The sequence below is a fragment of the Octopus bimaculoides genome, chromosome 4 (genome assembly GCF_001194135.2).
Source record: "Octopus bimaculoides isolate UCB-OBI-ISO-001 chromosome 4, ASM119413v2, whole genome shotgun sequence".
NCBI lineage: Eukaryota > Metazoa > Mollusca > Cephalopoda > Octopoda > Octopodidae > Octopus > Octopus bimaculoides.
Genome location: NC_068984.1, coordinates 6,349,058 through 6,363,153, shown reverse-complemented (window position 1 = coordinate 6,363,153; position 14,096 = coordinate 6,349,058). Strand labels below are relative to the sequence as shown.

The following is a 14,096-nucleotide window of genomic DNA, read 5'->3' as shown; positions in this document are numbered from 1 at the left end:
TATATATATATATATGTATATATGTATGTATGTATGTATGTATGTATGTATGTATGTATATATTATCTGGAAGCATTCAGTTTCTAATGTCAGTATAATAAAGTATTTATTGCCCTTAATCTCCCAACTGGTTTCCGGTAAGTAAGTAGACAATTTCTTTATTCCAATCTATACTACTTTTCCAGTAATGAAGTACAAACGGTATATTTTCTCTCTCATCATTTATTCTTTCTCCTCTTCCTCCTCTCTCTCTTGTTTTCAGTATATCATAAAGATTAGTCTACAATTGAAGTTTTTCATTTTTTTTTCTTCCTGTGAAATAATAGTTTTGATATTTGAATATTTTGCAGAAGATATGGCATAATGTCAGAGATGGAAGAAATGTTTCAATCAGTAAAGATAAAAAATTAAAAAAAAATGAAATAAAATAAAAAATGAAAAGTCACACAAACACAATATATATTTACTCATACTTATGTACCGATAAATATTCTCACATATGAAAATACGTTTGAAGATGCATATAAATGTTAGAAAACATAAACATTCTCTAAGAGAAACGAGGCCAGTTTCAACTGAGCTTTGGTACAATACAGTTTGGGGTTTATAGAGACACTACCCTGTCATAAGTTCAGATTCTAGTTCTGTCATTGTGTTGCACTTCTGTACGAAATACTTGATACTGTTTATTTCAGTTTGCTTGACTCAGTATTAAAAACAAGCCCTACTTCAAGGCATTCAGCTATAAAATTAACCATTCCACACAGAAAAAAAATATGAACATAGAACAAAAATGGAAATACTACATGAAAAAGATTTGTTTAAGAAAAAAAATATCTGTTTTCCATTTATTAACCTAAAATATAACTTCCAAAGGTTCACACATTTTGTCTTTCGGTGGATAATAAGAAAGCTAAGTGTGGAAGAATGACTTAAGTGGAATATACAGATCAGACATGAATTTTAGTATAATAGTGGGGAAGCTAACAGTATGGATTCAAGACTCTGGACTACTTCGATGCCTTCGGAAGTTATTGGTATATTTTGTAAATGATGATGATGATGATGATCATCATCATCATCGTTTAACGTCTGCTTTCCATGCTAGCATGGGTTGGACGATTTGACTGAGGACATGTACCAAGTGTAATAAAAATCAAACATCCAGTCAACATCAATGGTGTTTGGAGTGATAACTAGTGATGGCAACGTTATGCCTCCATACATCTTGTAACAACAAAGATGAACTGAAGGCAAGGATTATGGCAGCATTCACCAACTTAAACAAGGAGACCGTCCAGAAGAGCTGCAAGAGATTCCGAAGTCATCTGAAGGTCGTTGCTGGAGCCAATGGCATTTTTATTGAATAAATCTACTGTTTAGTATTTCAAGATATTTTTATGTAATTTTGGTAAATATATCTGTTAAAATGAGATGTGAATGTTATTTTCATTTTTGTGTAATTTAGATGACAGTTTATTCACCGCACGCTGTATATATATATATATATATATATGTATATACACACATTGGGTCATCCCATAAATAATGTGTTTTTTTTCAATTGCATGACCTAAAAGTCAGAGGAGGACGGGATAACCTACCTGCATCAACTTGCTATAAGAGCAGGTAGTGGTTTTTAACTTGTACTATTCTTAGTGCAAGTTTTGAAAGGTGCAGTTCGATTTTAAGTTATTTTTTCAAAGCTATAATGGAAGTGACAAAGGAGCATATTCAGCTTATTTTTCTCTATGAGTTCAATAAAGGCAACAACGAAAAGTAAAGTGCAAAGAATATTAATGAAGTATATGGGGAATGGACAATAAGCATAAGCCAGTGTCAATGTTGGTTCCAGAAATTCCAAACTGGAAACTACAGCTTAGAAGACAAGCTTCATCCTGGAAGATCCATACAGCTTGACAAGGATGTCCTGCAAATAATGGTGGAACAAAATCCTGTCTTAACTGTTGCAGAACTAGCAAAGAAGCTTGGATTTGGTCATTTAACCATTCATCAACACCTGCATGCCATCGGAAAAGTCAGCAAATTGTGTCAATGGGTTCCTCACAAACTTTCCGAGTCTAATCACATGCAGTGAGTCAATGTGTGCTCTTCTTTGCTGTCACATCTCATGAATGAACCTTTTTTGGACTGAATAGTGACTGGTGATGAGAAATGGGTTCTCTATAAAAAAGTCAAGCACTGAAGACAGTGGGTAGGGAAAGGAGATACTTCGGCACTCCAAGCTAAAAAAGGTCTTCACCCACGTAAGGTGTTATCAATGTGGTGGGATATAAAAGGTTTGGTCCACATTGAACTTTTAAACCCAAACCAAATGATAACAAAGGAGATCTACTGTGAATAGCTTGAGCAGCTTAAGTCAGCGCTAGAAAAAAAATGACCATCTTTGGTCTCAAGATGAAAAGAGTTCTTCCGTCAAGATAATGCTTGGCCACATACAACGTGGATCACATTCCAAAGGCTGGAGCAGTTTGAATGGGAAATGATGTCCCATCCACCATATTCACTGTACATTGAACCATCTGATTATCATTTATTCTGCAGTCTTCAAAATCATTTGGATGGCAAAAATATGAATTCTGTAGACAAGTTCAGAACAGTACTGGAGAAGTTTTTTCTCTCACGGACAAGTAAAATTTGGAAGAGGGGCTTTGCAAGTCTACCAGATAGATGTAAGAACATTGTAGAAAATGAAGGAGAGTGAATTTAAGATTAAAAAAAGAATTTTGTTTGTCTTGATTTTGAAAAATAAACAAAGTATTAAAAAAATGCATTATTTACGGGAAGACTCAATATATAAATCTGTACCTTTCATCAACTCACTTAAAACATCAGCCTCTCTGTCATTTTTTTCTGTCAATGTCATGGTTCTTTAGTCTTGCTAGTTGCAAGGTAAACTCACTACTGATGCCACAAAAATGCACCCAATACGCTCTGTAAAGTGGTTGGCATTAGGGAGGGTATAATGCCATAGAAAGCCTGCTGAAATTGAGACATTGGAGCATGGTGTGGTCACCTGATACATTGGATCTTGTCAAACCATCCAACTAACTTTGAGGGTGGGCCTAAAATAATGCCATTGATGATGATGATGCTGACGATCTGCATGTGTATGTGAACTCATACCTAATACACACTTGCACAAACATGCACGCATTGAGTGTTTGTGTGTGGATAAATGAATGAATGAATTATACAAACAGATATATCCATCCTTGATCGACACATCTGTAAATTATACTGTGTTTGATGTCTGCTGAACTGTTATTTGCATGATTACATCATAGCATGATTTAGGAGCTATACTTTTAATAGCAATCCTGACTCATTTGTTCTTGCATTCAGTAAATAGAAAGGTTAGCTTTATTGTCAGAAGCTGAGTTCTTACAGTAATTTTTATAATTTCAGTAGCCATAAGTGTCAATCAGCTACAAATCAACTACAAAAGGAAAACCTTATAAAGAAAATATCTGTTGGCCTTATCTAACAATTATCTTTCAATAATTGGTTAGATTTAGCATCAAATAACTTTACTTTCAGAAACAGTATCAATAATAAGAAATGATATCTGAAAAAAGAAGAAAAAAAAAACAATGGCGAAGTCTGAATTTACCTTTTGTGCCTTGCGTTTGTCTGCTCTTTGGTTCTGATGATAAATACGACTAAAGTTTGAAACAATTACAGGCACTGGTAATGCAATAACCAATACACCACTCAGGGAACACACACCACCGACTATTTTACCAGTTATTGTGTTTGGGACCATATCACCATATCTACAAAATAAATATATAATGATAGAGTAAATCAAGTGAAACTAAAGTTGCAAAATGTAACTATGACAAAGTCAACGAAATTATTTAATTATTTCTGAAATATAAGGAAATATAGTTTGTGCTTAACTCTGGATGTAGCAGTATTTTATGAAAGGGCAATCTTTTTGTAAAAAACAGTTATCTCTTGTACATATATCATTCCCAGAGAATCTTGAGTCTATGTCTCAAAACTAGTTGAACTGAAACATATGGAATTGCCCTGTCTTGAGACATAATGAAGTGTTAGTAGCACAGAATATAAGCTTATTGTAAATAGTGCTCAGGTGCATTGCAATTCATTAGAAAAGGTAAGATAATCATCATCATCATCATCATCGTTTAACGTCCGCTTTCCATGCTAGCATGGGTTGGACGATTTGACTGATGACTGGTGAAACCGGATGCCAACACCAGGCTCCAATCTAATTTGGCAGAGTTTCTACAGCTGGATGCCCTTCCTAACGCCAACCACTCAGAGAGTGTAGTGGGGGCTTTTACGTGTCACCCGCACAAAGGCCAGTCAGGTGGTACTGGCAACGGCCACGCTCAAAATGGTGTCTTTTATGTGCCACCCGCACAAGAGCCAGTCCAGGGGCACTGGCAACAATCTCGCTTGAAAATCCTACGAAGGCCAGTCAGGCGGTACTGGCAATGGCCACGGTCAAAATGGTGCATCTTATGTGCTACCCGCACAAGAGCCAGTCCAGGGGCACTGGCAACGATCTCACTTGCCTTTCTACTATAGGCACAAGACCTGAAATTTTGTGGAAGGGGGCTAATTGATTATATCAATCCCAGTGCATAACAGATACTTATTTCATCAACTCTGAAAGGATGAAAGGCAAAGTTGACCTTGGCAGCGGAATTTGAACTCAGAACGTTAGGATGAATGAAATGCTGCTAAATATTTTGCCAAGTATGCTAATGATTCTGCCGGCTCACCATGTTATAATAATAATAATAGTGATAATGTGCTTATTGTTTACATTGTTCAGGTGCCATTACTTGTTGGAAAAAGGGTAAAAGTGGGCACAGGCAGCAATAACTCAAGTACAGCAAGACAGCAATGAGAACCAACAGTACAAGCAGTGTACTCAAAATAAAATGCAAAATGGCAGAAAAGTGAACAATCAAAGAGTTATAAAGAGGAAATGGTGCTTATACACATCAGAAGTAGTGCTGGCAAATTTTAGGGAGCATAGAATTTTGAATGATGCAATGTTCTAACAGCTAACAACTGGGTTGTTTTTTCCATGAGTTCTGAGCATGAAAAGATGTTATTATTCTTTTTTTAGTTTTGTGCTTTCTTTCTGTGATTTCTCAAATCATTTAACCCTTTAGTGTTTAGACTGGCCAAAAATTATTCTCCTTTATTTGTTTGAACTGGCCAAATCCAGCCATATCTGATTTCCCTATAAAATCGCTAAAAAATAAACAAATCACATTATTAAATTCTTGTAGCTTTGAGATAATGTAAGATAAAGCCTTTCCCACCATTATTCAAGTAAAAATACAGTGTTAGTTTTGAGACCTCTTGGTTTTTTTTTACGTTTGAAGAGATGCATATATCTTAGCTTTTAACAATATGCCATCAGCAAGTTGCAATTCTGACTTCGAAGGTTTTACTCTTGATGATGTACAAAATACAAACGCTAACAACAGTGATTTGTCTTTGGACAAATCATATTGACATTTATGAATCTTTGCTGAACAAGGAAGATTTTAATACTGAAAGTAATAGAAATGAAAGTGATGAAAATGATATTGAAAACATTACGGCAACATGGTTGAAGATTACTACATCAACCGGAATTCCCGATTTCACAGAAAAGACTAGTCCACAATATGGTCTGCCTCCCGGTGCTCAACCATTAGACTATTTATTTTTATTTTTACTGAAAAGTTCTTTGAAACTGTCATGGAGAAAGCAAATATGCTCAACACAATTTCTATCTGTGGAAGACCTGATCCACTATGGCAGCCAACTGATACTGCGTAAATACAAACTTTTTTACTCTAAACATTATGTTTGGCATCAAACAGCTTCCTCAACTGTGGAGTTATTGGAATCCTGATATAAGGTATGGGGATCTATATATCTCCTGCATTATGTCTAACTATAGTTAATTCATATTTTTTTTATGTAAAAAGCCACACAGTACCTTAACTACCAAAGGACTATGGCCATTTGAAATTTTAGGTTGACATTGCATTTCAGTTACATAGGGATTTTCTTCCAGAAAGCACAGAACTGGGAGAAAAGCAAAATTAACTGAGGTGGATGTCAATAGAGAAAATATTGTCTTCCATAAAGTGGAAAAATAAATGGAAGGAAAAAGTTTGCAGACTATTTGCTGTAAAAAAGCAAAACTGCAGAAGGATATCGGGTCGAGACCTCATATATGTGTTCGTTTTGCCAAGTGCCCTTGTGTAAAGGGTGCTTTGGACAGTTTCATGATAGAAATATGGCATAACTATATTTTGTTGTTTGTTATTACTTTCATTTTATTACAAATATGTGAAAGTGAGAAATACATATTAATTTTCAGTATGTTATACACCTGTATTCACCTTTGCCTCATCTGCTAATGAGCTTTTTTTTTTATTAGATGCATTCTGTTATATAAATGTATTCATTAGATTGTATAAGAGTACATAGTCAATGGTATATTGACTAACTTTATTTTCAATGAAATATAGAGAAAGAATAAAATCTTGTACTGCTTATACCTGTATTTTAATTAATTCAAATTAATGTACCTCATCTTGAAAATAGGCAAAATTGTTAAGGGTTGACATTTGGGATAATTTTAGTTACAAATCAAACAAGCATTAAGAATTTCAATTTTAGTGTTTATGCATAATGTTATTGCTTTTACACCTGTTAATTAAATTTACCTGCCCATAAAAGTCAAATTTAATCAACAAGACCAGCTTAAATTACATAACTATAACCCACTGGTATATAAGCACACACTGATAAAATTTCAAATCTGTATGTAAAAAATTAACAAAGTTACAAGCAAATATTGTGGACACCCCTCTTGAACCTGAATAATTCAAAATAACATGAACAAATAAGCATCACATTTGACAGATTAGAGGGTTAAACATCAAAAGGAATACCATAGTGGGCAGAGCAACAGATATGAAATCACAGCCCATGTGCTGATGTTCTGTTATGCTCTACAGCTAGCTATTTTATTTCTTCTGTACCTAAGACAAATGACTTTATCTGCCCCAGTCTATTTCTCTGCAACATGAATAACAGAAAACTATTCATTTTTCTTTTTATTTTTTTTATTTCTAAAGATTGATTCTGCACTGAATTATAAGAATTCATGTGTTCATAATGGCATTTAGAATTATTCATATTTGTGAATTTTATGTATTGAATTTTAACATTAATTTCCTTAGACCCTGATTTCTTTTTAATACAAATACCAAACCAATGTCACAGTAAACTGGTAATTAAAAGCTAAAGCATAAGCTCCTTGCTTAAAAATTATAATAGATGTTCATCACTATCCCTTTTACATCCACTTTTCATGCTGGCATGGGTTGAATGCAGTTCTAAAAAATTTAGACATAACTAATTAGTCCAGTAATAATATCTGGATATTTTCCCTTTTTTAATCATCCAGCGGTGGAGAAATGGAACTTGTTTATCAACCAGCTAATTGCAGGTAAGCTGTGTTGTGTGCCTTTCTAAAATACTACTCAAATGATGTTATAATAAGTTCAAACTGACAGCTAATCTTATACTTTACTACACAACCATTTTGGCACAAAGCACAGTTTTATCAATCCTGAACAAGTGAAAGGCAAAGTTAACCCTAGATTTAACTTCAGAATATTGAAAGATGTGACTAAATTATCTAAGACATACTTTACTATTTTAGCTAATACTGTTGAAATCTGGAGACATTATTTACTCAGTATGAGGTGGCTTCTCTCTGGTACCAATGTAAAGCTGAAGCAAATATTAGCAGTCATACAATAGTAGTTTAATCTGTTTCAGGTATTACATGTGCTATGCTCTTTACATGCTTAGCGTATTGTCTTTTAATTATGTGGAATCTAGTTTATAGAATGGTTTTCCAGTTTACATAATTATAATTATCAAATGCTAAACACTATTGATACATAAAGACAATCTTCTGAATCAAGTTGGATTTATCTATCAAAAATATTTTGAAAATTGTAAAATTGTTGGAAATATATTGAAAACATTATGTATATATGAAATACATAATCTCTTATGAAATTGTATTTTTCCCAAAATGTTTGATCATTTAGCTGGTGTTGAGACTTCAAAGGTAACAGTAAAGGTGCAAGTTTTATAAAAGATCTTTGAAAATTATATTCTTTGTTATACCACTTGTTGTCCTCTTTTAACATAAGACATGTTATCTCTTATTTTTATTTTATTTCAAAAAAAGATAATGATAATAATAGAATGAAATTGAAAGCATTATCTATATATATGGCTGCACTGGCAATGCCTCAACAAGTCTTAATGCATTCTACTACATTGCATTTTCATATGAGAAGAGTGCTTATAGTTGGACTTGAACCCAGTTTGTATGCATACACACTCAATAGCTGCCTCACAACTATGGATTCTAAAAGCAATAAATACATCTATAATATAGATTATAATCAGTTTAAAATATGTATAAATCAACTGACTTACAAATAATATAAATAGTGTATCTATAATAGATTGTCTACATAGTTTAGGATGAAATTTCTTTTACAAACTATATGCTATGTATATCATAGATTATATCTTTGATTTCATTCCATAGTGAAAGCTTTACATGCATAGATCACAACAAAATGATATTATTGACAATAATAATCTTTAATTTATGCAAACATATGTTTGTCATATGTTTGTTTCTTATTCACTATTAAGTGAGCTGAACCATAAGATTTAAAATATCTTTACTAGGTTCACAGCAAAATACTAAAGGTAGTGGTGATGAAGTATGAAAGATGAATACCTTAATTGGTAAGCTTTTCTGATATCAGTATGGGTTGGACAAGACTTCTTGGGGCAGTGTTCTATATTTGGATGCCCTTTTTAGCACCAGCCCTTGTCCCCAAGTAAGGTACTTTATTTCACGGGTGTTTGTTCATTGAACAACTGAGCTGCAGGACATTGTTTATGTCACACATAAATATACATTACTGCTCTCCAAGTGATGTCAGTGCCAAAGGACATGCAGATAAACACACACACATTATGTAATAGGCTTCTGCATGGTCTTTGTCAACTAAATTTCTCTCACAGGGTTGTTTTTCAGCTCCAGGCTACAGTAGAAAGTACTTTACCATGGGATTGAACTCAAAACCATGTTGCAGCAAAATAAACTTCTTAATTACACAGCCACATTTATGTCATTAATAAAATTTTCATGTGAGGTCCAAATCTACAAAATTGGCCGGGTGAGGTTTAGTTGAATGAATCAGTCCCCATAAATACTGGGTAGTTATTTTATCAGGATAAAAACGAATGTTCATTCTGGCAAGATTTGAACTCAGACTGTGAGAGAATGAACGTCTCTGCTACTCCACCACATTATCTGAAATAACTTAATTATTTCAGATTATTTCTTCTACAAATCAAAATCAGGACCCAGTTTTAATACATGTCTCATTAATTCCCCTCCCCTCAAAAATGACTATCACAATTCTATTCTTTCATAAAACATCATGTTCAAAATAACCAATCATGTTTACCTCTCTTGTGTGATTTATAAAAGTAGATAGATGAAAATATCAATAGGTAGGCATTAGAAAACTATATAATTTAATTAACTGAATATATTATTAAGTATTGATTTGCTGTTACATTCCTTGCTTGATTAGTTTTAACTATTAATGTTGCTTCAATTTAAAGAAAAATATTCAATTTTATTTAAAATATTAAACTTGCTTAGTCTCAAATTGTGGAGTGAGGCAGTGAAAGAATATATAATGAGGGAAAATAATAGCTTACAGAACCAAACATAAACACAAAAACCCACAAAATATGCAGATCTGTCTGTCTCTCTAGGTATGTGTGCGTGTGTGTGTGTGTGTGTGTGTTCATATTTGTGTGTAGATGCCAAATACATGTTCTTCTCAGTACTAACAGTCATAAGAATTCATTAATTAACAATGTATGTACTCATACATTAGTCTGTTTGTCTATTTGTATGTATACACACTCATACATACACATGCATAAGCACACACAAATTACTACACCTGTGTATAAAGTGTCATTCATTAACGTTGTCTATTTATATGTACATCTGTCTATATGTGTGTATCTGATCTAGTTTTGGCCTAGAATTTAAGGATAAAGTAGCTAAATAGAGATGTAATCTTAATACACAAATTATTGAAAGCAGATTAGAGTGAAAGGAGGGCATGTCATTGGCTGATTGAGCGGCGAAGATTTTGACTGGATTATACGAGCTCTTTCATGATTCTAACTTCAGCCTGGCAAAAGGATAGAAGAAATGAAGTCACCAGCAGCGATTTACATTGTGTAAGCCAGTAGGAAAACAATATGCATCTGTTTGTGTTGCTATGCTACCAACAAGAATTGTTCATAGAGAAGACACAAACAAACAAACAAGACTAAAACAAAAGGGAAAAACAATCAGTAAATAAATGTATATATATATATATATATATATATATATATATATATATATATATATGTATGTATATGAAAATTAGTAGTATTGAACAAAACAAATGAATTACTAGCAGTCGTAGTTGTAGTAGCAGCAGCAGCATGCAAAATATAGCTGCGCTAGAAGTACTGAATAGCTAACATAATCTACTGACAGTTGAATTAAACAAATGAGAAAGTAAGTGATATGAATGAAATAGAATAGAAATACTAAATAAGTTATATACTGCTTGTAACAGATTAAATATAGCAGTTTATCAAATAATATACCTAAGTATAAGTGGCATAGCTATTATCACAACACTTATGTACTGAACTAAACATACACACAGTTGCAAGGTGTTGATATTTAAATAGAAATTTCTTTTTGCCAACAATACACAAGGTCGATGTTTTGTTGGAGAGAGAGAGAGAGAGAGAGAGAGAGAGAGAGAGAGAGAAATGGGGTTATATTCAATTATATCAACCTCACTTTAATACTACCACTTACATATTATCAATAGAAGAATGAAAGTCTATGTCAATTGCTGCAGGATTCGAACCTGGGAGAAAGAGGGAAAAGTAAACTAGCTAAGATTTAGAATTGAGTAAAGCTTTTATTGATTCAGCCACCTCCACGAATCATACTTCACTAAGCGTATCTATTGTGGATATTGATAGGTGTGAAGGCGGCGAGCTGGCAGAAATGTTAACAAGCCGGGCGAAATACTTAGTGGTATTTCATCTGTCTTTACGTTCTGAGTTCAAATTCTGCTGAGGTCGACTTTGCTTTTCATCTTTTCAGGGTCGATAAATTAAGTACCAGTTCCATCCACGAGTCAATGAAATCGACTGGCCCTCTCCCCAAAAATTTTGGGCCTTGTACCTAGAGGAGAAAAGAAACATTAGCATGCTGGGCGAAATGCTTAGTGGTATTTCATCTGTCTTTACATTCTGAGTTCAAATCCTGCTGAGGTTGACTTTGCCTTTCATCCTTTCAGGGTCAATAAATTAAGTACCAGTTGTGTATTGGGGCCTTGTGAGTAAATTTGATCAAGAAACTAGAAGAAAACAGTTAAATATGTATATGTGCATGTATATATGTGTGTGTACATGTATGCGTGTGCTTGTATCTTCTTTTCTTGACATAATGTGACTGGTACAAATAGATATCACCATCATGCAAGTGGTGTCCTTATGGAAACCAATCCAGCCGTAGGGAAATATGACCTCACTTGGAAACAGGTGAGGATTGGCAACAGGAAGGGAATTCAGCCATATAAAACCTGCCTTGTCAAATTCAATCTGACACATGCAATATTGGAAAAGTGAATGTTTGAATGATGATGTTGGTTTTGTTTAACCCCAGCTCAACCTTAATCAAGCAGAACTGTGGATTAAAACTTTTGAAGTTACACTGTGTCTACCATGACATTATTTAATTTGTTTTTTTTCTTTTTTAAGATGGGAGGGTGTAATTTGAAGGATATTTACTGATATTTCTGGCATATTAAATGGCTGTGTAGAAGCACCCTCAAGTAATAGAAGACAATATTTATCACATAACTGATTATCATAAGAAAAAACTAACTCATGTATTAGCCACAGATAAGAAACTGAAATAAAATACAATTCCGTATAATGGGGTTGTAAAACTGTCATATTGTGATTCTAAACTAAAATCCTCCAAAGAGGGTCTAAATTGGGATGCTGAAGTAAATAATATGATCATGAAATTAGACCACTGTCTATTATGCCAGTAGTAAACATTACATATATAAATATTTATTACTCTATATAAATATTTACTACTCTGGTCTCTTCATGAGATTTTACAATTAGCTATTTTGCTTGTTGCAAATCAGTGACTGATGGTCACTTTGTTTACAATATATTGATAGCATTAAAAGACTCTGGCTTTGGTTCCGGCATAAAGGTGCTCGCGACTGAGGATGAACCAAATAGCTTGAAACTGAGTCAGCCTCGTGATCCTGATACCTGCTAACAGTATATTGTATATAAAGGGTGCAATGTTGTACCGATTACCCACTGGCAGAGAATCTGCCTGGGGTTAAACTGGTAGTAATATTCAACATCCACTTTGATGTAGCAACTGGCTTTACTATCTATCTATCTATCTCTCTATCTCTCTCTCTCTCTCTCTCTCTCTCTCTCTATATATATATATATATATATATATATATATATATATATATAGCGAGAGAGAGAGAGAGAGAATAAAAGATTATTTGCCAACATAATGTGGCAGTCCTGGTTCGGACGTATGTTACTGTTATTTAGCCCCAAGACACATCATCTCCAGTTGGCTATTGACACACTACCTGCTTTCTTATATTTTCGAACTAGGGAGTTTAGTGTCCTCACTCAGCTCTATCCAGCTAGAGACCATGTTTCCTGGGGCCAAATAACAGTAGCCATCATCCGAACCTGGACTGCTACATTATGTTGGCAAATAATCTTTACTCTAGAGTACTGTTACTGAATGTTTGTCACTCAGAAATTTAGAAATAATAATTTATATATATTCTTTTACTCTTTTACTTGTTTCACTCATTTGACTGTAGCCATGCTAGAGCACCACCTTTAGTCGAAGAAATCGACACCAGGACTTATTCTTTGTAAGCCTGGTACTTATTCTATCGGTCTCTTTTGCCAAACTGCTAGGTTACAGGGACGTAAACACACCAGCATCGATTGTCAAGTGATGTTGGGGGACAAACACAGACACACAAACATACACACACACACACACACACACACACACACACACACACATATACACATATATACGACGGGCTTCTTTCAGTTTCCGACTACCAAATCCACTCACAAGGCTTTGGTTGGCCCAAGGCTATAGTAGAAGACACTTGTCCAAGGTGCCACGCAGTGGGACTGAACCCAGAAGCATGTGGTTGGTAAGCAAGCTACTTACCACACAGCCACTCCTGCACACACACGTGCACACACACGCACACACACACACACATACACACACACACACATATACACACACACACACACACACACACACACATATATATTCAGCAGTATCAGCACCAAGCAGTGTTTAGGCATAAGCAAACTTTAGTTAAAATATGTTTGTGACATATTTCAATATATTCTTTGATATATCTATATATACATGTTGAGGAAATAAAGTGTATGCTTGTTGTAGCAAAACTAAACATATATATCTAATCTCCACCAACTAGTATTACTAAGTATACACTTGAACTAAATGTACACATACTTAGAGTGCTTAGATGAAATATGTTGATAAAAAATACATAAAATAGAAGTACTAAATATACACATGAACTTATTATACACTCACACACTTGTAGTGTGAAGACTAAATATAGTCAATACACACAAACCAGTTGTGTGAAATATATACCTAAGCTAATTGTAAACTCATACACACTGAGCATTAAAAAGTATATCACGAATAAATATAGCCTCTGACACACCCTAAAATAGTACATTACTCTGTGTGTGTGTGTGCTTGTGTATGTATGTATGTATGTATGTATGTATGTATATATATATATATATATATATATATA

The 14,096-nt window shown here is 34.0% G+C and overlaps 1 protein-coding gene across 2 annotated transcripts in view; it reads right to left on the bottom strand.

The window, feature by feature from the left end:
• Positions 1-14,096, bottom strand: part of LOC106869372 (potassium voltage-gated channel protein Shal) — a 435,827-nt gene that overhangs the window by 83,870 nt on the left and 337,861 nt on the right. For both annotated transcript variants that reach the window (XM_052966873.1, XM_052966874.1), the window contains exon 2: positions 3,635-3,797. In XM_052966873.1, the coding sequence (XP_052822833.1) occupies positions 3,635-3,797 (163 nt within the window). The remainder of the gene's footprint in view (positions 1-3,634; positions 3,798-14,096) is intronic.